General features: G+C 36.9%; 1 protein-coding gene across 2 annotated transcripts in view; it reads right to left on the bottom strand.

Annotated features, from left to right (window-relative positions):
* The window catches only part of EXT2 (exostosin glycosyltransferase 2), a 67,567-nt gene that overhangs the window by 19,863 nt on the left and 20,856 nt on the right, over positions 1 to 26,848 (bottom strand). Inside the window, exons 8-10 of one of the 2 annotated variants that reach the window (XM_085550238.1) lie at positions 18,440 to 18,571; positions 7,730 to 7,919; positions 5,919 to 7,346 (exon numbers count right to left, since the gene is read on the bottom strand). In XM_085550238.1, the coding sequence (XP_085406364.1) occupies positions 7,288 to 7,346; positions 7,730 to 7,919; positions 18,440 to 18,571 (381 nt within the window). In that variant the 3' untranslated portion in view covers positions 5,919 to 7,287. Of the gene's footprint in view, positions 1 to 5,918; positions 7,347 to 7,729; positions 7,920 to 18,439; positions 18,572 to 26,848 lie in introns of those variants that run through there. The other variant, XM_015864507.3, reaches the window with a different exon arrangement.

The following is a 26,848-nucleotide window of genomic DNA, read 5'->3' as shown; positions in this document are numbered from 1 at the left end:
TGAAATAGTTGTGCTTTGAGAAACATAATACAAAGTGTTCAACTCTGAACTCAAATGAACAGAAAATATCAGCATTTTGGACCAACTCCGAGTAATACTTTAAGGTATCAGTTACTCTGCAGTATGCAAAAAGAAAGGGTGAAAACTACTTGCTGCTTAGAGGCTAATCAGATACTAAACGTTGCTGTACTTACAGAGTTGGATGCATATGGGAGATGCCAAGAAGTAAAATAAACTTGGGTTGCCACTATACAGACTACTTGAAGAAAAAGGACCATCACAAAGGGTGGCAGACTTCACTCAAAGATAAAGTATTTCTGGTTCAAATTTAGCACTGCTACAGGAACTCCAATGTAAGTACATAATCAATAAAAAGGCAACAGTTTATTCAGAAGCCAAAGTTTCAGAATACATCAGGAAGTTTAAAATTGTCAATAATTATTTTAAAAGAAGACAGCAAAAGAGTGAACTTTTCCTTTGTACACACAGAAAGAATGAGGCATAAGGAGAAGTCTAAGGCAAGGTCTAACACCACAATTTCAATTTTGAGATCCTGCTTGGAAAGGCAGCGTTCTGAGAAACCTGAGCACTAGCAAAACCCATATGGGAGAAATTCTCATTTTAGTTGACTTTAATATAACCAAAGTAAAAGTCCATGCTTTAATTCTTACAGTAAGTGGGCGCAGTATCACTTAACAGAGTATGACGAAGACAAAAGAAGCCCAAGATGAGAAGCGATGGACAAGACAGATTGCATATTACAAGATTATATGAGGACCTTAAAGCATACAAAAGTAAAAATGCAAGTTTGCAGTGGGAAATACTCTTACCTCTTTTAAATTTAGCAAGGGTTTTCTGTGTATACAGCAGAAGACAAAGGTAAAACATTAAAACAGAGCTCCCTGGAGTACACAAAGTTTATCTATATGCGAAGACTGAAAAGAACAACAAGCACCTCCTGTTGTGTATCACACTGAAATAATTATGACAGACTAGTGTTCAAATAATACTTACACTTGCTCTTTGGCAACAAGACTCCGGGCATTCTTGGCAGTTTGCACTATTCAAGACTACTGATCTGCTGACTGCAAAAGCTACCACAGAAAACAGCATGTGGTCTTCTGAAAACAAAATCAGCACTTTCCAAATTTTTCCAAATGCAGTTTCCACTTCTAATAGGCTTATAATCCCTACCAAACATGACTGCAGTTCTGGCCAGCCCACAGTCCTGCCATTAAGTCCCGTAACTCCACATCTCACAGCAAATTTTTCAAGCATGATTTCAAGATGATTTCCACAAACTATAGGATTAAAATCAGTGCTAACCTTCACTACCCCAAGAAAGAAGTGCTGTAATTATGCTCCCGTTTAAAACACTCAGCTATTAATGAAGAGCAGCAATAAATAAATAAAAATGATAAGTAAAAAATCCTCTAAATAACTCACTTTTCTACAGTTTTCAATTACATGAAAGACATAGCAAAGAGAAGGGATGACAGTTATGAGAGGCAATTTTCCCTCCTCCTAAAAAGAAGATTTTTTTTCCATATCTCTCCAGATTTACCATCTTGCCATCAGATGTCTGTAATGAAAATGTACAAAGGCTTGCAAAATGCATATATATAATAACGAATTACTGTTCTCAAATCCAGACCTGTTTCTCAGCTCAGAAGGAATTGTTAAATAATACATAGGAGAGGGGGATCATAAAAAACTAATAGACAATGATATTTCCTCTTTTCGAAGAGCGATAGAAACATCATCTTGTTAAACAGCATCATTTAATGATTCCCCACTTTTGAGAAACTGGTAAGTCTTCTAGCAGTACATATGATATTTTCTATCTTATCCAGAGGAAAAAAACAAACAAACATGTGTTTGCATAGGAAATTATTTGCTCTAATTTTTAGGGATCATCTATTTCTGATCTCAGTGTTCAACACAGGAAACGAGCATCTGTTATTATACAGAGCTAAATAATATTTTTGGGATGCTCGCATTCAAAAATTGCAAGCAATATTTAAACAAAGATGGCTTGTTGCATTTCCAATTGAGAGGAGCAGATAGGGATAAGTAAGGAGGAGCTGAATATAGAGCATAGTAAAAAGCTCAAAGGAAAGCTCCAAGTAAAAAATTCATCACTCCTCAGTAGTAAGAGCAATATAATGAATTAAAATTTAAGACGACACACTTCTTGGGTAAAACATTTTGTTGACTCGCATTAAGATGCTCATATAGACACGTTCACACAAACACACTGTTTTATTCTCTCGGTAAGGACAGCCCTAAGAATCTCATGACTGCAGATTACTTGGCACCAGAGTTCATACACAGCTCAGATTTCCTGCAACTCCTAAGTAGTCCTCTGGGAACCACAAAAAGGAAAAACCTTTCCAGTAGTTGCGCAAGGTAGACTAAGATCAATTTAAAAAACTGTCAGAAAGCATCTCTAAACATGCATCTTTGTATGTATCAGTAATTGCTCAGATGCTCAACTCTCATATCTGATCTTTCACAAGATCTTCCTGCTGATAATCCTTCTAATTGGCCTACAGTAGTCTGTGTGAATTCAGCTAGTTGAAACAGAGATGAAGAAAGCCCAATGAAGGAGGTTTTCCAGTCTGGACTTCAATACAGAACTTAACTGGTATCTGAAGTTGCAAAAAATTGTCAGAATTAGCAACTTCTTACAACCATTTACTACCAGCATTCCTTCAGCAATAGCTTACTGGAAAAGTCTGTCCAGGTGCTTAGACTTAGAATGAACTGCCTAAAAAAAGCTTCTTCCTACCAACATTGCAGTTTTTGTATTGGTCTACAGTAATGCGCAGAATCCCTCTTACATATAAGGAACAAATTAGTGGTTTCTAGGACATTACTGAGAGTCTCTGCTGGCTTTGTTAAAACTAAATTTGTAGACTACCTTCAGAAAAAAAATCTTGAGGCGATTCATGGAAGATTAGAACAGTCCTCAGTTCTCTATCTAATCAAAGAAAATGTAATTAAGTACACTGTGAAGAAGACAAATTAATTCAAAGCCTAAAAAGAAGTTCAATAAAACATTCCTACCAGTGCCAAGCATTAAAGGCACAGTAGGAAAAAAGCTGCTATTTAAGGCTACTTTTTTTTTTTTTTTCCCTTTTTTTCCTTAAGATATGGTGATTTATAGGACACTCAGGGTCTTTACCCCCAGTGTTTTTTATCAGTGTTGTCAATTAATAGTATCAAACCAAAATAAAAACATGGTTACTGTGGTAACATACATAAACCTAACAGTCTATATCTTATTCTGAGTTTATCAGCAACTTAGGTCCAGGAAATTCTGCTTATAGAACTATGCAGATAATACACATTCTTTAAAATATACTTTTTATTTTGATAAAAATGAACCTAATAAAGAATAAATAAATAAATAAATAAATAAATGATTGCTAGCTTATCACACATTTATCGACTTTAATGCATTTATACATTTTTGATACCATTTATGTGGTAGACAAGATGATTTCTTCAGCTGTCTGAAATGTGAAACATACGATGAAATGTAAGTGGAAATTACCATCACAGACTATTTTCTTGAACACCAGAACTAGTAATTTAGACAAATTCAAACGAAAGGGCAAAAGTATTTGACTGAATTGAGAAAATAAAAAAACATCCTGTCTACACAAATATTCCCAGCAGCAGACACTTGGACCACAATGTTTATTTTATTGGATGCAGAGAGAGTGAGAGAAAATCATTTTTTCCTATAGTATTTTTTTTTTATTAATAATATACATAGAGCCACGGGATGTTATGGCTGGGTTAACAGGATTCTTGTACAACCCATATGGATGAGTATGTATACAAAACTCAGCCAAAGATGCAGAACAGAGATCTCATTCCCCTACATTTAGAATACACTTAAGATCAGCAAAATTATTCCATAAAGCACTAAAATTCTGGATTAAAATTATTATCATATGCAATACTTCCTCTCTGCTGTTTCACACATGAGATCTGACATTTTTACCACTGTCTCTCTGAAAAGTTTGAGATACCTCCACAAGACTCCTGCATTGCTCATACATTCCTCAGCTGAAGCTTTCTTTTTCTTCTCCTAAGATACTGCTCATATTTTGAGACCAAACATAAGATTAAACTCTTGATTTCCAGTTTCATCCAAAGCACAATGTTGTTATTTTGGTGTACACATTGAGCAATTACATCAAAATATACAGTAAAGCTTCTACCTCTTTAAACACATGCATATTTACATCTCTCTCTCAAATAGAAAGCATGGGAAGAGAGTGCATTCTACCAAGCAAAATAAAGACTTAATCACAAGACTTTCCTGAATCAATTCCTTGCCCTTAAATTGAGTGATGGTGAAGATGTCACCTCTGTGACCTCAGTTTCTAAAGCTGCAAAATGGGAATAAGCAGTTAAAATAAACCAAGACGTATAGATTCTTGTTAATGCCCTAAAGGTTTTCATATTTAGAAATAGATTATAGTTACAGATTTCAGCATCTTCATAATAATAATGCCATGAATAATGCTACTTAAACAGCATGTTTTAAACAACAGATCTTAGTGTTTTTCGAAAAACAATATCGTATTCATTTTACAGCCAAGGAAACAGGCTTAGCAAAAAAAGAGTTGCTCCCATTGAGCAGATAAAATGCGCACGTCTGGTCAGTGTCCCAACCCTAAGAACTATATGCCTGAGAAAATTAATTGAAACACTGTTATTCAGTGCTCACTAATTTATTTCTCAAAAATCTCCAGAGATAACAGATGTGCTCCTCACTGTGTTCAGGTGATTGCATGGCAAAACAAACTGGATTCAGACCAGACAGCTATGTGACTAAAGACCAGTCATTTAAGTTTGTAGTAGTCACCTTAAATTTCCTTCAGACTCAGTGAAGACAGAAGGGAACTACTGCAAGGATGCTTTATTTCACCATAAAATAAATATATCATGCAGACTAGATGGAGATGCTTACTTTTGTTTATTTATTTATTTAGCACTTCTTTACATTATTTGGGTGAAATTTTTCCAGTCAAGTTTTCAATTTATCAGTTGACCTTTGTTACTTAGATTGTTAGTAGATAATGTGATAAAGAGTTTACTGGTTTGTCAGCCATATCAGAGCTGCATTAGCCCCTGGCATGACTAGATCTGAAAAGCATATGCTTTATGTATATCCCACACTCCTGCTTTGCTGACAAATGCATCTCTTAGCTCAGAATTTACTAAATAATGAAGAGAAGTAAAAAGGATTTAAGTCTTTATGGAATTTTCCATTTCTTGAGGGGAGTAGCTTCTTAAATTTTGCACAACATTTTAATTCTCTTCTCTTCTTAAGTCCTATCTTTACTAAATTTTGCTTACATAAGGGCATTATTACAAGCAGGTAATTATGCATTAGAAAAAAAAAAAAAGAATTAAATATCAACATGAATTCTAGAATTTGCAAGTGTTTGAAAATCTCAGTTCCCAGGGACAGATTCTCTCTGTTTACAATACATACTGTTCTGATAAAAATATCAAGTGTAATAGGTGTCATTTTCAATTTTAATACTATTCTTGTGATGACAAGAGCAACTCATGTCATATTTGTGCAGAACTACACCAGCTCCATTTCAAGAGACTCAAATCCAGTTCACAATTTACTGCCTATTATCAGTGCTAAAGGCAACCTTAATGTCCTCTACTCAGCCCTCCCTCTTGTACACAAAAACAAATCACAAAGGGTTGCAATGCCAAAAGCCAAGACTTGCTTCTGTCCAGAAATGTCCTGTATATGTAAATGATCAGGAAATACAGCTCTTGGTGCTTGAGTAGGTTAAGCACCTCAGCTTCACTATAATCAATTAAAAGAAAATAGCCATAAAAGTGCAGATACTACTGTAGGGTAATAAACTAGACTTTATCAGTGACATTGGTGCACATTACAAACTTCAAACTCATTCCTTGCCTTAATCCATCAGAAACTTCCTGGCTTTAACAGGCTATAAACAGCAGAAGCTTTGAAGTCCATGGATTAGAATCACTAATAGACAGACTGAAGGAGAGACTGGCTGAAGAGCCAAGTGGAATACCCTGCATGGATCTGAAATGAAACAAGTTAATTTAATCAAACTGACCTCTCCTCGGTCATAGCCCAAGATTATAATGGCTATAACAGCAATAAGGAGACAAGGAGCACTGGAAACAAATGGTTATTTACTTCAGTGCAATGCTTAATCTAATATAAGGACACAACTTCCTGGGCATTCAACAGCAACTTTATACTCTAGAGACAACAACAGTTTTTTCTGAAGCTACTTTATGACTTCATAATAATGAAGACAGAAAAAATTAAACACTTCAATTCTCAAGAATTTTTAAGTTCAAGATTAATATGAATGATTTAATAGAAAATATCTTGCCAACGTTTTGTTTGTTTCAACTCTCCCACTCTTCTACTTTCCTTTTCACTCAAAGCAAAACATGGAAACAATCCATTTGGGTCAAATCCACCTGCACTCAGTAGATGTTCGCTCACAGCTTACATAACCGAATGAGTGTAACATTAAGCATTTTAACTTTCAGAGAAAAACTTTTAACTGCAAAAATTCCAGCATCAACTTGTATGCAACACTTCTTACTTCAAAAGTTTGCAAAGCATTTTATAAACCACTAAATTCTGAGATGTTTAGCACAGCAGTATTACAGAATGCTTTTCAAAGCAAACAATAAAGCTACTTGCTTTGAACTGCAGCAATATGCCAAAATGGCAAATGAGCCAAGTGGAGGGTTGCAATAGCTTGGCTCCAGAGAAGCTGTCAGAACATGGCAGATTGAGAAAAGTGGTCAGGATTAATTTTTGCACTGCATTTTACCACTATGCCTGGTAGCTGACTCTGAAGAGTGCAAAACTGCAGCAGCTGAAGCTTCTGAAAATGCAGATACATAGCAAGGAGTCCTAACAGGTTTCATTTGCTTTAGTAGACAGATGAATACACAAAGTTCTACACCACCAAAGTTAGCATTTTTGAACACATATTCCTAGAAGACGGCACTTATTCTCCCAGAAAAATATCACCTACATTTTCAGATGAAAATGACCAATTCATAGCTATGACATACAGGAAACAAACTCATTTATAAATACTGTAGATGTAGGCTTTCATTAAGAATGAGAAAAGAAGACTAACTGCCAAAAAAAATGCTCATATCTTTAGTACCAGTGTTTAGAACTTATGAAGCTCACCCGATGTAGCAATAAGCACAAAACAAAGGTCTGTGAATATACCCTCACTTTAAAATAAACACAAATTTCAAAGTTGGAGTGATCCTGCAGGTTCCATCAGATTCTGTTGCACAAACAGAAACACAGTATCATATGTGTTGGAAATAAAAACATTTAAATCAAGGCCCATATGTCTTTCTACAGAGAAAAAAAAAAAACACCTAAGCTTTGACAAAACAAAGATGAGTTTCTCTTTACCACTCTCCAAAACAAAAGTAAGGACAGCCAATGTCTCTGCAACTACTTCATGTTACCTTTGACATTGAGCTGGCAGCAGAACCACTGGAATGTTTATTTTCATCTACTTTGGCCCTTTCTCATTTCACTTTCAAAAGCGTTGCCACAAAAATCTCGGTTTACTGTTTTGAAAGTAACTAAAGAATAGTTTTTGAAGGCATGTTACTCCCAGTTTCACCCTCCTCCACTACACCTAGCACGAAGTCTTACCTTCAGGTGGATTCTTGTTCTGGTTGTTCCAGACAACAAGCAACTTGGATAGACTGGGCACTTTGGACACCTCGGTGATGACTCGGAAAAGACTCTCCACCCTGTCATAGGTCAGAACTATTGCTGTGAATCCCTGGGACTGTGGTGGGATCAATGGAAGGAAGAGTGGGTTGCTCACGCTGCTCCATTTCTGTGAAGGAAAACAATAAAATAATTCAAATAAAAACAAATATTACCGCAGGGAGTAACTCACATAGCCAGCATTCAAGTGTCAGAGGTGAAGTAGGCTCAGAGCAGGCAGAATGATTCTGTGATTTCAGCAGAAGTGAACTTCAACAATATCTCAAAACTTTTATTCTAGCTTCTTTGTTATTTCAACTGCGTACAGGATGGGCTTTAGGGAAAAATCAAGTGGAAGAGGCAGATAGATTTCTGGAGAAGGAAAACTATGGTAAATTTTGAACTCAAACACCAAGAATCAATTTTCATTTACTAATCACTATTTCAAACATTTATATTTACAGTCAGGACTCATTGAACAAACAGAAACCTAAACAGCCATGCAACTTCAGAAGTGAAAAAAATAAATTAAAAATAGCAAAAAAAACATATACCTGACATAAAATGGGAATCAAGGAAAAAAATCACCAAAGCAGACACTAGGAGGAATAATGTAATAGCTTCCACAAAATTTGGTTTGTTAAACGGGGTGAGAAAACCTTTTCTGTCAAAACACTAAAAGCATGAGATACAAAGATGAATTTCAGAGAGTTATTTACCCCTCCTGAATTTTAACTAAGGCATCCCTCTTAAGACTTTAAAGGTCTTATTTCAATACACTGCCAGCATAAGGAAGCCAGCTCAACTGGCAAGAGACAAGACAGTGAAATTCTCACTGCGTGTGCCAACCTCATTTGGAAGCAACAACGCAGAGGAGGAAGCAGTGAAGGGACCGCTCAACAGGAATGAAAGCGTCGGTGTTCTAGTCTCAACTTTTCCATTCCAGCTGACGTTCCAAGCAGATACCAAGGGTCAGAGAGAGAAGCAAAGGGAAAAATAAGACCTTTTGGGATGAGGTGAAAAGCAGAGTTAGGAAAGCAGAAACTGAGCAATGCTGTTTTGCAGGGAAGTTCTGAACGCCAGCCTGTAAAAACTATGAACACTCATAAGCAGCCAGCAACTGCCAGCAGGTTACAGAAACCTTGTGAGGATCTCCAGCTAAATTCATACTCGTAAGTCTGCTTGTGTTAGGGGAAAACAAGTTTTTGTGGTTTTTTGTTTTGTTTTGTTTTGTTTTTTTTAAATCTGTAATGAGGAAATAAACATTGCAATTTTCCACGTTCTGATTTTGTCTTTACATTCTGCAGTCACCCTCCTCATGCCCAGTGGTTAAAAATTTCTAACCAGAATGTTTCCTAACTCGTAAGATGGGGAGAACTGAGCCTATTTTGCTTATAAAGATCATACCATTTTTGACTGTTTTAGCAAAGGAAAAAGATTTCTATGTGAGTACTATTTACTTCTACGTACACATAAGCATGTAAAGGAGGAAAAACACATCAGATAGAAAAACAGTTTTACATTAAGTACAATATTAGCACACTGTTTTATCTATGATGGTCTAAGGACACATTCCAGGCAAGAATCTGTCAGTAGGAGTAATACTAGACTTCCCAAAACAGCCTGGGAAGACAGATTAGTCTTCAGCTACATACATCCTTTAGCATGTCTCATGCAAGTAGCATTTGGTATACAGTGTTGTTAAGGTTCCTAAAGGAAAAAAATGCAGTTTTCAGCTCACAGATGTAATAGAAACAGCAATAATTATATACAACTTCAGTTCACAAAGGAGACATAGCTACCTGAAGTAGCAGAGGACTACAATCTCAGAATTTACATACTCATTGCTTTAACAATGGATTCATGCATAGGCAAATTTTGCATACTCATTTACAAGAAGTGGGCCAAGTCTCTGATTTTGTTCCAGTTTCAATAATTCCTACAACAAATCACTATCAAAATGTTAATAGAGCACAATCCATCTCATTAAAGCTTTACAAATTCATTCCCACACAACCACCACCCCAAAACTGCTATTACCCAAATGAACCTTGTAATGTTGAGAAGCTCTTTGAAACAACACTGAGAAACCTCTTTTCATTAATACTTGTAGTAGAGATTTAATGTCATAGTCAGCAAACTGCCAGGAAAATCTTATGCTTCTGCCCTACAACAAGAAATAACTGGTAATCTATGCTGTATTTATTGCTTATGGGTGAGTACTACCACTTAAACTAACAGTCCCCACTTTTTCTGTGGCCACAGCATCTCCTACAGAATTACTTGCTATAATATCCCTTGAAAAGGACTCTACTGTTTACACAATTCTAAGACAATTTCAGTTCCTCAAAGAAAAATTAAAGATGCACATGTACACGTAGCCTACAGAAATTACCATTATTTCTCTTAAAAACCTGTATTTTATGTACGCTTAAATTCCTACCTTTACTACTTTCAGAAAGGCACAAACATCTTCCCCTGCTGGTTATAACTCAGGAAAAATAAGACAACATATCAGGTGTTTTTGCTCATGCATCTACTACAGGGTGATGGAGGAAAGGAAAAGCCTGTAGACACACTCTAATGGGTGGGAGAACCAAGCCTCTCATTTGAGAAAAACATTTCAAAAAGGCAATTAAGCATCTCTCAAGTGCCATTAAGAGCCAACCCCCTGCTGCCTGCCTGAAGAGTGTGTCTACAGTCTGAGACCTATTGACCCCGCTTTCTACAGGAAATCGGGCAAATTCAAGCCTCCATAATTTACTAAAGTCTTCCAGATTTCTCCTTGGGAAAAGCAAACCATACAGGCAATTAATTCAACAGCAATCTAATTAAATCTCCATTATGGCAGCGAAGTATGAAGTGGATAATGACATAGAGATGGGTTCTCCTAGTTGTTGATCAAGAAACCAAGGGTGAAAGAACATTTGCTCCAGACCCATCTTTATTAACACTCATGATGAAAATTCATAGGAACTTTCCCTCTCAGAAAGAAGAGCAAGCAGCAGCACTGGACTGATTATCCATCACCTCTCCTTGACAAAGTGCTGACATTCAACTATGGATAAGACAATCCTTCACTCTTGCCCTCCCAGCTAATATAATTAGAAGAGCCAGGATAATGAATCTAAGATTGATAGGTTGTTTGCTGTGAATCATTTTAATGGGCAAAACAGATCAAGTTCAAACACCAGTTCCCTTAGAGTAATCTCATGTCACTTAGGTCTGACAGCTCTTTGCAGATCACATGAACAGCCAAAGTACTGGGACCTGAATAACAGCAAGAACTCTGAGGTGGCTTAATGCTGGGGAGAGAAGAAATTTTAGGCATGGATAAGTATTTCAAGGAAGGATTCAGGCTACTGCAGTTGTGCATGCATACTTGTATCTTAGAAACTAAGCATTTTCCTTTCCACTGGAAACATCAAATGTTGCTCTTACCCCAGTCGTAAAAAAACAACTTGATTCTATTTTAGGATAAGTTTATGTATTAAGGATAAGATATCAAGGGAGTTGAATTCTCCTTATGTGAAATGCGTAGGGCTGAGTCCCATTGTGGAACCTTCAGGTTTATGTTAGCCAAGTTTTAAACAGACTGTTCTCAGGACACAGAAGTGAGAAAGGTAAGGGTTTCTGAATATCACTGACACTGGACTTGGAAATGACCATTCATTATAAATACAACAGATCCTCAAAGGTATTTGCATAATACCGCACAAAACTAAGATAAGGTCCTACCCTGCATTCCTTATTTAAGAACACAGTGAGTGCCATCAAAAGAGACTTGAAAACACACTAGACAGCAGACAGATTACAAACTACGACACAAAATGGTCTCTAGGAAAACAAGACTTTAAGATGTTACTCCATATTACAGTAAAGAGCCAAGAACTTCCCCAGACATCATTTAGTGGGAAAACTCAGCAACAGCAGTTTAGAATGAAATTTCACAGTTACCATGAATAAGACAGTGTGTTTTCTCTCTCTATATATTTTATTTTCAATAACCAGATTTAGTTCTTATTATAGTCAACATATTATAGGAATCATACAGTTTGAATGACAACAATTCTCAGTTAAAAGCACAGAGGTAAGGGGAATAGAACGATGAACTTATACAACAGCTAAGTAGTCTGTCTATATATCGAAGTGATGCAGAGATGCATCCCTTGCCTATGTGAGTAAGCTTTTTCAGCTGGGCTGTTCAGAATATCAATCCTAACCTCAATGTGGTTTCAATTATGAATCGCTAGACCAAAAAGGCCTTGATTTATTCTATTTTTCTCCAATTATTCATGATAAGCTTTTATTGAATACTTTGAGAAAGTATTTCATCATGCTTCCCATCCTTAAGTGGTCATAGGGCAAAACCAAAGGAATTAACCTCTCTCCTTCTCTGGAGCCAACCATGGCACTTATGCTCCCAGAATCACAAGTCAAGTTGTATGGCCAACATTTCACATTCTGATGAAGATTACAAACCTTCCCCAAAACCATTCTAGCTAAGAGGCACACAGGAGTTCCTATTCCTACTTCAGTGATGAAATCTGATACCATCTGAATCCCCCCTGTGGCGCAAGTGGTAGAAGTGCCACTCTGCTACACAGAGGCTCGAATCCCGGGGGATTGGACTTGATGATCTCTAAGGTCCCTTCCAACCCACACGAGACTATGATACTATGATGATATGAATCACAGATTATGAATGCCAAGATATATCACACGACTATAATGCTAAGTTATTCAGCATCTTTTTTTGTTTAGCTGCATAAATTTTATCAGCTGTCTGAGCCCTTCGGACACTGAACCTATTGGCTTAACACATCTTTTGACATAAAAACTTAACTTTGGGTTCATTTCTTCAACTCCTTAATTTTAATAATGTGCTAAAGGAACACATTTTCAGTGAAAAGAAGAGAATTATCAAGAATAAAGCTTGCATTCAAGCTTTCAATAAGACAGGTAAGCTGAAGAATCCAAGAGCCGCAAAGATGATTAGAGGGTTGGAGCTTCTCTTTTTTGGAGAAAGGTTGAGAGAGTTGGGAAGTTCAGCTTGAAGAAAGCAGCCCCAGGGAGACATCACTGTGGCCTTCCAGTACTTAGAAGGAGCTTATAAACAGGAGGGAGACCAACTTTTTACATTATTCAATAATGACAAGACAAGAAAAAATAGTTCTTAACAAAAATAAGGGAAATTTAGATTAGACATTTGGAAGAAACTCTTTAACTCAGAGGGTGGTGAGGTGCTTGCATGGGCTGCCCAGAGATCTGTGGATTCCCCATACCTGGAGGTGCTCAAGGCCAGGTTGGATGGCACCATGGGCATTTCTCATTTACAGGTAAATAAGTGTTTATAAAAGTGTATAATAATATTTGGTTAATGTTCTGAAGATGACAAGTGATACTAGGATGTTTGTACCACTATAATATTGGCATCATCTGGGGACTATGAGCTATAATAGTCAAAGAGCTTAAAATTAGTTTTATCATTTAGCAAGTGTGATCTGTCTGGTAATTGGACAGAGTCCACAAATGAACATACAGCTTAGGCTTTTCTAAAGGAATGGCATTTGTTGCACAAAGTTAACTTGTCTATTTGTTTTAGTTTAAGCCAAACGACGGTTCTGTTTCCTGTCTCACTGGGAAAAAACTAAATCTAGTACGTTTAATAGTATGTTAGGCATGGTGATATTCTCAAGTGATTTATTGAAGTCTGATCTATATCACCCAAGGTCAGAACTCAAAAGCAGCCACTTACAAACAAAACCTAATGTTTTATAGGCCTATGGTATAAACAGACTTAAAAGAATTTCAGCAAAAGCAACTAAGGAAAAACTGGAAAAAAGTCATCTGACACATTTTTTAGAAAGCCATGTATGGAAGGTATGAAGTAAGTAGAAGGAGAATTTAAATAATCACAAATAGCTAGTTTGTGAAGTGAAAAAGTAATTTACCCCCATTAATGCACAACGAAGTTCTTAATTGAAGGTAACAGATCATGTCTCAAATCACATCATTAGTTCTAATGCAGCCCAAATTGGTAACAATCAGAATGAACTGCATATAAGTCACCATTTTCTGGCTTACTTGAACATAACGGATTGCTGCTACCTAACGGATAATAGCTGGACTAACCAATACGAAACACTACTTGCCCTCTCTTCATTAAAAGGCAAAAATATAGTGTACTGCTATTGAAAGTATTATTTCATTACATATCAGCATGATATACATATATTGCTCTTCCACTTCCTCAACAGTATGAGTAGAAAACTATGAGTAGTAAAATCATCCACTTTTCTTTAAAGAATAACAACAACCTTCAGTCAAATGATATGAACTGCTTGGATCCCTTTGCTCATTCAATGTGTTAAGTACACAACTAACTGCATATGCATTTATCTTCTGTGTACCTTATATCCCCTTCTGCTAGAAAAACACCCTCATGCACTGCTGCTGTGCCCACATGGTGGTGAAGATACTCAGGCAACAGTCTCACTAACATTTTGAGCCAATATAAGCCAAACTCATGCCAAAAAAAGCAGCCTTCCAGCCACCCACTCCCTCCTTTGTTTCTCCCCATCTTTCTTTTATTTTGCTGGGTAAGTTTTACAGAAGGAAACAGATTTCAGTTAATTCACCACAAGTGATTTGGAAAATTCAAGAAGGAGGTAGCACGGGGAGAGGAAATCATCATCCAAATGTGGAAGAATGCAGGACTGCTTCTTTTGGCAACAGCATCTGCTCAGAGCAGTTTGGAGTGTTTGGGCAACTACAGTTTCAATACAAGGTGGTGGGCTGGTGTTTCCTTGTGATGAGAAAGGAGCAACATCTGGGGGTTAACTTATATACAGACCTAGCTATGAGCATGCCTCACTGATTTTAAATGCATAAATATCATTCCATGCTGACTGTCCAAGATAACAGCTATCCCCTCAGATAAAAGCACCAATGTAATTTTGCTGAAAAGAGAATGTAATCATTACTACATTTGTGAATGTTCTAATTCCTGACACCTGTTACCAAAGTTCAAGGTAAAGCAAAGGGAAAGTCTTCAGAAAACAGTTCTAAGTCCTTAACTGTCCTACTTTGCAAATGATGTCAAACTTGAGGCAGCCCTTTGTGAATGACGCACAGCTTCATCTTTATAGCTACTGTAGTTCCAGACCTAATCAAGCATATCAGGTCCCCGAGAATCTTTTGTCTATCATACATACAGGCTAACTCAAAGTAGGTTTAATTCTACCATACTGTAATAAAAACAATAAAAGGCCAGTACAATATAAAATCATAGGAAATAGACTGAAATTAGATGACAAATCTTAAAATGGGGAAAATTCATGAGTTTGCAACAGCTCAACAAAATAGAGTTTAATGCATATCTCGGACTGTTATGAGCTACGCTAATTGTTGAAGCAGAAATGCTTTCACTGCTTTATTTTACATCTGAAGCAATTGGAACAACTGTGCAGCAAAACATTAACAACCAGGGCATTTTACTGAGCTCTAGCACTCTGTTACTTTTCAGGACTCTAGCAGTACACTACACAAAATTAACCCCTAGAAGGGCACAAAGAAAAAGGAACACTGCACTATGAAGTCAAGCAGGTAAGCAACCACAGCCAAGGATTCTCACTAGCTAAGAATTCTTCTGTGCGTGATGATCCTGCACAGAGAGTATGCTCTTCTTTGTGCTAGAAAGGGATCATGCTTCTAGCAACTGAGTACACATAAGAATTAATACAAGCCCTTTCTGTCTAAATATTCCATAACCAAACCTATGCTGTCATTTTCAAAACATTATTACTTTGAGCTCTGTTAACAGCCTTGTACTGATTACAGGAATCTCTAACTGAAGTAAGCCTGTTGCATTAAAATTGTGATTGCACCTTCTGTACCTCCTGCTAATCTGCCTACAGCCTATATGTACTCTTTCTGCAACTCTGCATTCTATTCTTATCTAAACTGTGTAATGGGAACAAGAGAATATGTACAAGCACCACATTTAATCCTTACTAACCACAGCGTCACAGTGAACAAGGAGAGATAGAGCTCCACATACTGAGCCAGCCTAGTCCAAAGGAAAAAATAAATGACAAGTTCTGGAGGTACAGTTCTGGCCAATAACACAAGAATTTTTGGCACTGAGTTACTTGCACATTTCACTGTGATATTAACGTTAACTTGCAGGTGCTTCAAAAGTTACCTATATCCTGACCTTGAGGCCAACTTGAAATAATTTTCTTTAAATGTTTCAGTCTTGGAGTTTATTTAGAGATGAATATGGCAGTTTTCTTGCAAATGAGGAACACATTAAATTCGTCTTTAGTTATTTTGTCTTCTTATCAGAGTTTGAGAATACAGTTAACATCTTTGGCTACCTCAAAAGTACATATGTACTTGCTTTCCAACTACCATTTTTCATCTGGACTAACTAGAAATCACAACAGTGCTGAGTCCACATTAGGCACAAGCTTAGATGAGAAACACACTCGGGCTCAGGTAGATCCTTTTTTCTGTAACAAGCAGAATTTTGATAACTGAATACCACAATTATTCTTTAAAATGTTCTAAAAGATCTCCACGACTTATTAAATTTACTGGCAGACACTGTATATATCATCACGTTCCAAACTGTCTGAAATTAGAAATATCTGATTCCTGGAGAATATAATCCCTTGCAGATCACAACTGCAATATTCTCTCACCTCAAAGAGATAAAACATAATATATTCAACTAAAAAATAATCTAAAAAATTGGCTGGGAAAGGCTCCAGTTATTTACTTCCAAGGAAATAACATGGTTCAAAACCCAACAGCATTAGTTGGCTAAAAAAAGAAAAACACCACAAAAAGAGCCTGATATAATGAAATTTTCATGCATGCTCAGAGCAACTATCAAAAACCCCAGTTAAAGATATCACGGGGTTGTGCACTTCTGTTCTACAAATTTAACTGCTTTTGAACAATTCCCGATCTGAATTGTATTTTCTTTAACTGACCCTGTGAGAAAGGGTCATAGGCACTCTGTGCTGCTGGCTAATATGGAGCTTACACAGCCCATAAAGGAACTTTTTTATGATGTTTCTGTTTCATATTGAAGCAAGAAATGTATTTGTGCACATATTAAGCAATTCTCATAGACTAGGATAAATATCAAATTCTTTCAACTGCGACATAAAACCACCAAGGAACTGACCATGTATGGCACAAGACTCATGATATGAGGTGTTGAACTCCAACGTGCTGGACAAATTCCAGCCTGCCTAATTGCAGTCAGCCCTCTAACTTTTCTTTGCCATTGCATATTGGTATAACATTCCTACTCACTCCCCGTGCTGCCCTAGTATGACACTGCTGTTACGTGTTCCACCACAGCTTCAGTGCTCTGCTCTACACATTGCTCCATCTGTGCCAATAAACCTGCCTAAGAACCTCTAGGTTGAAAAACTAAGTATAAATGTCTTTTTTCAAAGTATGTATTTTAGAAGGTCAGAAAAAACCTGCTTGTTACTCAGACTTAAGTATAACTTGTCCAGAAATTGAAGGGTTTCCAGAACAGGAGAGAACCATAAGAGGTTTTCATATCCCCTTTAAAGCCTCCTTTAAGTATATTCTCTTCATTTTAATAGGTGCTTCATGATGCTTGACCTGCTAGCACAATCTGAAGGCGTTAAGATACTTTGACTCCCTTCTCCTGCAGCAGCTAATTTGCTGCTTAAGTACTGACAAGTGTCACATTTGTTCTCAAGTCAATGACAAAAGTAGACCAATGCTTTTGACTAGGCAACAGAAATTTGTCTTCTAGCCCTTTGTAACAACACACAATCAGCCTGAGGAGTTCGAAGTAAAATACACAACTCCTGAGCAATCCCACGCAGCTTCCAGAGAGACTCTCTCTAACCTATTATAAAGTGAGACAGTTAACAAGTTTCTTTTTATTAGGAACACAAAACTATTTTTTATATTTAGACATAGAAAAAAAATTAACTGATTATGAGTGAAAATCATCTGCAGCCTTTATATAGTAAAAAATCAGAACCGGCTGCCTGGTGCAGAAGGTTAATTAATTCTCCAGCATTTCTTCTTAGCAGAGGGAGGTTCAACCAGTAAAACATTTAAAACAAACAACCAAAAAAAACCCCACAACCAACACTCCAGCAAAACTTTGATCATCTGTTTCTGTATGGGAGAAATTATGTAAAAAAACAAGGAGAAAATTACAGGCAAAAGACTAATCAGCTATTTATTTCAGCAGAATTACATTAAAGACCCTAGCAAATTAAGATCTCCAGTACTTCCGCTGTTTCCACTGCAGTTACTGAATATTACGAACTCTAACACTTTAAATGCAGAAGAAATAAATGTGTGTACGCATGCATGAAAAATAAATAAATACATAAATAAATAAATAACAAAGCGTGCAATTTGGAGTGCAACAGCCAAAGTTCGTATTTCACAGCCAGTACATAAAACAAACTGCTAGTTATTTTGCCAGTTGTCATAAAAATATATTAACTTCATCTGCTGGAGTTACCAACACAATGCATACACAAACACACATAGAATTATTACCAAGTTTCATACCACATACCTCTTAAAAAAGAAAAAGTCATTTGTTTTACGAGTGAATCAAATGAATTTACTTACCACAGCTGGGGGATCATTCCATTCTTCATAAGAAATGGCAGCATATGGATAAATTCTATCATTGATTATCTGAAGAGTAGCAAGAGCAATTGCCTTCATCGATCGGAAATATGCTTCCCAGAACCACCTTGCCTGCAAAGAGAATTAAATTCACTTTCCTACTGAACAGATCCAGTGTTTAATAACCAGTTCAGGCTTGACAAATATAATCTGCTCAACACAGACAACAAGCCACGTGGAAATTAAATTAGAATGCGTGCTTACTCCAACTGGGATATTTCTGTAGAGAAAGAAGCCAGAAGACTTCAAACTCGATTCCACTTCCATGTAAAAGAAGACTTAGAGCCAATAAAAAGAAGCTATGGCATTACTTTGCAAGTGATTAACAGAATGAAAAACCTTGCAAATACTCAAAGAAGAAATCAGTCACTTTCACATTCTTACTATTAGTTTTCTTCTTGAAAAAACATCAAAAGTAGTTCAACCATTAAAAAGAAGTTACTGTTATACTCAATTTTCCCAAAGCAGAGGGACCCACAGTGCAGCTAAACAGCCTAATAAAGGCATGGAACATAAAAGGTGGAACTTAAGTCACACTTAAACTAGATCAACTGGACAATTTTAGTACTCATGAACTCCATCAAACTAATAACTCCCCTAAACTCCCAAAACAAAAATTATAAAGATAAAAATCAAGATCTTTCATAACAGTCCATGAGCTTTGCTAATTAATAACAAACATTCATTTGGGCTAATTTACAACAAAGGAAGTATAAAAGTGCATGTTCAAATGAAGCATGTAATTTCCTTGTACTCAGGCACACCGAGTTTCACAGAGAAGTCATTCTCAAGCCCTGTATGTTACGTTTAAATCTTATCCCCGTTTCTACATAAGATACAAATGTTGGGGAAAAAAATAGGGCTTCAGAAATGACAATGCTGGCTTCTCTTATTTTCTATTAGAGATAAAAACAAATTTTTCAAATGTCTAGAATCATCAAATGATCCTGTAGGATCACTTCCAACCCAAAAGGAAATACGCACTGCCAATAAAAATAGTTCAAGTGTTTTGGCCCAAGAGATGTGACATTTCTCAACCTGATTTTTCTTCAGGAAACTCCAGCACCTTGAAGTGTCCAGGAAGTAATTTAATTTAAAATCTCCCTATGGTTCAGTATTTAGATGGTAAAGCAATTAGAAGAATTACTCTCACTCTCTGCTAAGGCTTAGTAGCTGAGTAACAGCCTGATAGAGTCTGACCAAGAACAGTTCAAAACAAATGTTATGTCCAACTGTAATAGCAGAAGAATTAAATGAACACATAAGAATAAATTACATCTGAACTCTTAAAATATCAAAAAGGCATAAATAAAGTAAGCACCATAATCTAAGAAAAAAAACCAAAATATTCCTTTATCTCTGCCCCATTTTTTAAGAAAACCATATTATCCACAACTCACCAGTATGAGACTTGGAAAGAAAATATAGATTGAGAATTAAAAGCGACCAGAACAGTAAACTGAAGTAACAGAAATGCAGTAAGAAAACAGATTCCAAATATCATTATCATATGAGACAACGGCTTGAGAAAACTACTGCTATAAGCAGCACTGACTATGAAGTGGAAGCTGTTTTATGCAGCCTTTTAATATGCAACTTTATGAGTAGTACGGAAATGTGTATTTCACCGTTACTAATTGGCAGCATTCCTAACCTGTTCAGAGATTATTTGTATTGTAACTGTGATTATCCAGCTTTGTAACAATCAACTCTGTTTTTCCTCCTTTAGCACACCTGGGATGGATCTGATGTAGTATCTCTTTGCTGAAAGAACGTTTGTAAGGTAAGATTACACCTTTAAATCAGAAGCAAAAGCAGAGATGAGAGCAGAAGAAATTTGTTTTTTATGGACTAATATTTATATAATTATTTTTTTTTTAATAAGGAGCTAGAAAATGTTCCCACAGTTGGCTGTAATTTTTTGGAGTGTGTTTCTTTAAGGCAGAACTCAAAACCTTCTAAGGGGATTCTAAGTCTCCAAACAGATGTTTCAGGGTCTCATTACTTCCTCCCCACCTTGTTTGCTTTTATAAAGCAGAATTGATTAACATGGTTTGCCAGTCTCTGCTGCTCAGCATGGCGAGTTGCTAAACATTTTGGGAAAGTTCTCTATTGGGAAGATGTGTGTCAATTCCATTTGAAATGTATTTTCTGCTCTACTTGGTGTGGTTGAAAAGCTTATGTTGGAATGTAATGAATACCTAGGGGGAATAAAAATCCCATGAACGCACACAAGGATATGGGAGAGAAAAACAAGAAAAGCAGCACTGGAGATCTGTTCCTGCCTCCTATGCCAACTTTCTCAGTATTCTTACAGAGCTTTTCTGAGCTGTCCATTTCTCTTTCCCTCACCTGTGAATTTAGGAGGACAATACTTACGTTCTCGAGAGCAGTTTTAACATACTGGGAAACGGTTCTAAGTTTTCACAGTTACAACATGTTAATTGTTGTCAGAGCTGACCTGAAAGGCAGCTGAACATGTGTTAACCTATTGCATTTTATTCTGGGTTTACATCTTATCTGGAATTGCAAACAGGTATTTGAGAGATACAGATTCTTTTCCCCTATCTGAATTTCTAAATAAGTAGAAAATATGGGATAGATCCAACACAAAAGAAGGAAAAGTATTGTTTTCTGTAACTGTTTCGCTAACATGCAGAAGAGTCAAGGAGGGGGGTTGAACCACATGAGAGGTTCCTTCCAAACCTTACAATTCTGTCATATGGAACTGACTTGATAGACAATGAGAAATACAAGATACTACTGGGTTGCCCGATGGGTCTGAAGTGACTAATATATCATATGAGACAATAGATTCCACATGAAATTAATTCATCTGAATCTGGAGAAAATTTCACAAAGCCAAGACCACCTCACCATAGAAGCCAAAGACCAAAGGTACTGGAGACCAAAGCCTTATCTTTCTTCTGGAGGCAAGATCTGCAGGCCAAAGTCACAAACACAAGCATGCTAGGAGTAAACAACTGTAAGTTGTCTCTCTTTCCCCCTGCTTCTGAAGGATAAAAATGTTTCCTATAATGTAGAGGTATTCATGTATCTTGACATGTATACCTCTTTGTGTAAGGCTAGTAACATCTGTAACAAACCTACCTTAGATTTCTTCAAACTTTCAGGTGGAGTGGAAAATGTGGGATTCCATCAAACAAGTTTTGTCATCAGCTGTAGGTTTTTCTACACACGGGATAGGAAGAGACTAAGCAGAAAACACAGAGCATACACTGGTATAGGCAAGAGCTTGGGACAGATGCATTTGCAGCTTTTTTTGTAGGAGACAACAGGAAAAGCGCAACAGGCATCAAAAGTGAAGCCTAATGACAGAAAGTAACATTTATTTAGTTAAGGTGTTATTTTCCTTAGAAATAAACACACTTGGGGGCCTAGCATCTCTCTATAAGCTCTTTACAAGCCAGCACAGCATCAGGTTACAGAGTCCATTCATATAATGTTTATAAGTTCTAGTGTTAATGCTACTAATGGTGCTCCAGAGTAGAGTGCAAGACAGATCAATGTAAATCTTTTGATTAGTTTGTGGAAAGAAAAACACTAGGAATCAGGCAAGGCAAGGAAAGGAATATTTTCTGTAACGTTTAGATTAAGAGGAAAAATATTCCACTAAGTGAACTTTTTAGACTTATTTTTTTCACAGCCTACAACTTGGTGGGAGTTAGGAAAGTTAGTAAACAAGAAGAAATGAGATTCACAAAAGAGCAGTAAAAGTTAACTGCCCATAAACCACTACTTCTCTCAGCTTCTAGGTCAGGACCCATGATGCTGTAAGATTTTGCCCAATGCAGGAATTCAGTGTTCCCAAAATGCCTTGAAAAGGTTTATGAGGCCTTGAAACAACCATTTTCACACTATCTGAAGTGACTCTACTTCAGTGTTCTCCCTTCTTGACTCTTGGCTCTTAGTGTTTCTGGTTTTCACTCTGACCAGTTCAGTTAGTCTGGTGAAAAGAATAACATGATGTAGCTGCTGCAGTAGTACTGGCCTTGAAAATCATCTCCAGGTGATATGTGATCTTATTTTCAGTCTTGATTCTGTTAGTTGCTTACAGACAAACGTTTGACATTCATCTAATCCTTTGTTTCTACTTCAGCGCCCCAGCAATATGTGTAATAACCATCTTACAGAGATATTGAGATGCAACTTTTTCAGACCTTTGTAAATTTGGGATTGGATAGAACTTAGCTTTATCCTTCCATTACTTGTAAAAAAACCCCAAAACTTCAAACTAATAATGTTCAGCCAAGCAATGCTTCCAAAGTTACTGTCTGTAGCATCCTGTTGCTAACGTGAATCAGCAGCGAAGACATGCAGCACAGACATGGAAGGTATTACAAGAAATGACTACACCTCTGCTGTGCAACTACCAGCTCCAGTCATGGAAGTTCAATTACAAAGACCTTCAAGTTCCTAAGTTGCACAATACTGAAATAAAATAGAATGTTTTTTAAGTTACCAAAACCTAACTAATTATTGCCCATTAAGAAGATATTGTACCTGGTCACATGTCCTTCATACCCTTTCTAAGAGTTGCTTCTAATGGAACATGTTGTTGTTCTTTTAATATTATTCTGAATTTTCATTCCATCTTTCTACTTTTGATTCATAATTGTGCTTGATTCCCAAGTAAAACTCCTCAAAATATTCATCTATTTAACTCATATAACCTATATGATATACCTATGGAGAAGTATTTGTTAATTAAGACACTTCTGCAGGCTTATCAAGCAAAATATTTAAGAGAGAGGTTCTGAATGGACATTTTGAGGTGCTGTTTGTACATCACAATTCAAAAGTCTAAAAGTATAAAAAAAGTATATCTTCAAAAGCAGAATAGTTATTGAGTTTAATCCCTAGATTAACACTCTCAACCATAGTAATTTCAAGTCCTAAAACAAGCGTATTTGCCTACTTTAGATACACAATGAAAAGTAGAACCAAAAAACTTCTTTTTTTCCTTTTTGAAGCTGCCAATTCAGAAAAGGAACAGAGGTCAGAGTTCAAAATGCTAGTCTTACCCTTCAGATACCAGCCACTTGGGAGTAAGTCAATTATACAGACTCTCCGTTTTATTGCTACTAAACTACTTGACAAATGCTGACTCATAGGAGCTAAGGGTAAAGGAAAATGTTAGTGCAAGAACAGATACTAATCTTAAGCTTCTTGTACTGCAGTTTTCTTATAATTCTCCTCTTCGGTGTTTTGAAAAGAATCACTTGTTACTTATAATCTATATGTACAGAAAAAACTACATGCATATGTAAACGGTTGATGAACACCTGTTAAAGTTAAAATTTTAAGTCTTGATTCCATACTGACAAACAATTTGTGGCTCGATTTTTATTTTTTTTTAAGTTTTCATCTGCTGTTACGAACAACAGCCTGCACTGCTTTAAATCTCATGCAAATATAAGATGGAGAAGAAGCTGTTCTAATAGATTGAAATGGTAACATTTTATATGGTTTTGAAATCCTACATTAGTTTGACCCCTAAAATAGATTTCCACTATTTACGGTCGTAACAACAGTAATTGCATTTTAAAATAGCAAGAACACAAAACTTAAGTAGGTAATTGCACTCAACACTGATATTTTTCCCTCCTACCACAGATTTCTACAGTTCAAACTTGCTTTTTCACTAGGCAGTATGTCAACCTGACAAATCTGTTGCAGAAAGCAACACTGCACCAGTCAGGAAACCTGATTTTTCTGCCCTGGTACCCTACAAAGTCATTGTCAAAATAAATTTCAGTGATGGAATCAAGAAATGAATATCAAAGCTATGAGCAGCACAGAACCAATACATTCTCAGTTGTAGTTGGGAATACTGTTCCAAAGTAGGGAGACAATCAGTAAAGAAAGGAGCAGGATGAAAAAAACAAAGTTCAGATTAATGAAGTACTCGGAGCTTTAAAAAAGCAACATAGAAAAATAACCACCATTTATTGCATTCCCTTTCATCACAAAGAATGTTCAGCTCTGTCCTCCTGTTTATGAGCCATGCGTTAGCATCACAGATATGAGAGAATAATACAGATGCTCAACTGGTTTCTAGATATCTATATCTACATAGTCACTGAAAATGATGTAAAGACAAAAATTAAAAAAAAATAAATAAAAAAATAGCCCATTCTTTCTCCTTCAGTTTCCAGGATTTTGTAAGGCTCTCTAATGACCCCAATGAGTCAGGCTGTTACTGTGAAGGGGCAGGAATAGCTAACCTGAGGAGCAGGCAAAATGACTTGGGTGTGTGTGTCATCTTTTTTACAATAGCTGGTCCTTTGCACACTCCCTGTTAACTACATGAAACCAAACCAATGGTAACCTAGGCTTATGCTACCATTGATTCTACAGCAGTCCAGAGAAGAATAGAGAACAAATACGTGTATGCAATTGTAGAGAATGTTCAACTGCACTATGACCAAAATTTGGGGGCTGCGGGAATGTTTCAGCTGCATTTCTTGACAAATGATGGACAGCTCCTGAAACTGAAAGCAATAGGTTTCTAGTCCCAGTGGTATTGCCTTCAAATATGTCTATGTTCTCAGGGTGGATCAGTTTTCCCTGCTGCAGGCATCCTGCTGAGAGGTGAGGTCCCAAGCAAAACACAGGAATCTGACTGCAAGCCTTTGAGGTGGCAGGAGCCAAGGGGGGTTCAAAGACAAGGCTGGCTGGTGGGCAGCACCTCTGAGTATTGTGAAGGTTAGAGGTTAGTAAAGCAGGAGCCACTGGCCAATAAAACAGTGTTTGGAGAGCCCACTCTACAGATAAATTGGGGATCTGTTTACACCTTTCCCAGCTTTCTGAGTTACACACACTGACGCTTCCCACTGCGATCTTGTCCTATGTCCACTAGCATCTCCCCTTCTCAGCAGCTGCTCTGTTCTCTGCTGGTTGGCTTTATAACATGGCTAAAGGATGCTTGGAAACTTTTAATCAGCATCCAGCATCAAAAATAAATAAATAAAAGCACAAGCGCTTTTATTTGTGTCAACTGCTGCAACAAGATCTGTCTTGTTTGAGATTTCCCATGACTGCCGTACTAATGCTGGGAGAATAGAAGCTTAAAATCCCTTGATTAGAGAATTTAAACATAAAGCAAGCCCAGTGCCAATCACACACATGAAAGGACAGCTCTCTGAAGCAAGAAAAAAAATCATCTAGGTAGAGTTACCACCACATTATAGCATTCAAAAATCAGTGCATACCTCACTTCAGAGCTTAAGCCCTGTATGAGGAAGAACATGTCCTTTTGATGACATGTTTTCATGTTTCCTGTAAGCTATATAGCTCTATTTTAAATAAGCATAAACATATATATGTCCACTCAAACACTTTCAATACTGAGCAATTCTAAGAGAGCATTAGCGCTCGCTTCAGTTCAATACAAGCCTGTCTCACTAAATCCCATGATGTTAAACATGAAGGACTGGCAGTCATATCTTTTTTTTTTCTCCTCTGCATCTATAGGAAAAAAAAAAATCAGTTTACAACTTGGCATTACCCTTTTCCTCCACACCTTAAAAATAAGTGACATAAGCTCAAGCTATGTACACACACTTCGCCCTTTGCGACTCAAACTGTCTATGCCTGTATGACTGCATAATTGCTGGTCATGTTAACACTCTGAGATGGTCACATCACAAAGGAATAGGGTTGAAAACTACTTTATATAAACAAAAGAGTTGACAGACACCAACTGGAGTCTTTTACTTCATCTAAAATGATGTGCTGCAGAGGAATGTTCTTCACTACGTGAAGCCATGTTTTGGGGGAAAAAAAAAAGTAATCACAGTGATAAGCATAAAGTCTCTTCACAGAGTCCCTGCTATCTCAAAATAAAGATGGAAAGTACACCGCTGACCTGTGTTTGCCTATTTATTCTGTACTAATAAAAGTGTTAGGAAGTAGCTGTTATTCCCCTCATGACAGATATGTAACATGGCATCTGCAAGAGATGGAACTCAATTATCAGGGGGATTCTGTGAAGCACTGGTTACTAAACACAGGTGGCAGCAGATTAGAAAGAAGTGAGTATGAGAGGAAGAGCGCACAGCCCAGTTTGGTGCTGCTAGCTTACTGAAGTATTTCAGACAGTTGGTTAAGAGGTGTTCCACTCATTCTCAGGCCTAACCTAATCACCAGATTCAGGATCAGGAAGAGTTTTTACCAACTGACATTTTTCTGCTATTGTTTGCTGCAGTGTTGGGAAGCATTTTATGGTAAACTGTGCTGTGTGAGGGAACAGAGACGATGTATTCCATGGATCCTGTGGGACTAGAATTCCCTTACCCAGCTGAGTCCAGTTGCCGGAAACTATTT

The sequence above is a fragment of the Coturnix japonica genome, chromosome 5 (assembly GCF_054131305.1).
Source record: "Coturnix japonica strain WE chromosome 5, WE-NBRP24, whole genome shotgun sequence".
In the NCBI taxonomy this organism is placed as follows: domain Eukaryota; kingdom Metazoa; phylum Chordata; class Aves; order Galliformes; family Phasianidae; genus Coturnix; species Coturnix japonica.
Note: the sequence above shows the minus strand (reverse complement) of the source record. Positions and strands in the feature narration are given on the sequence as shown.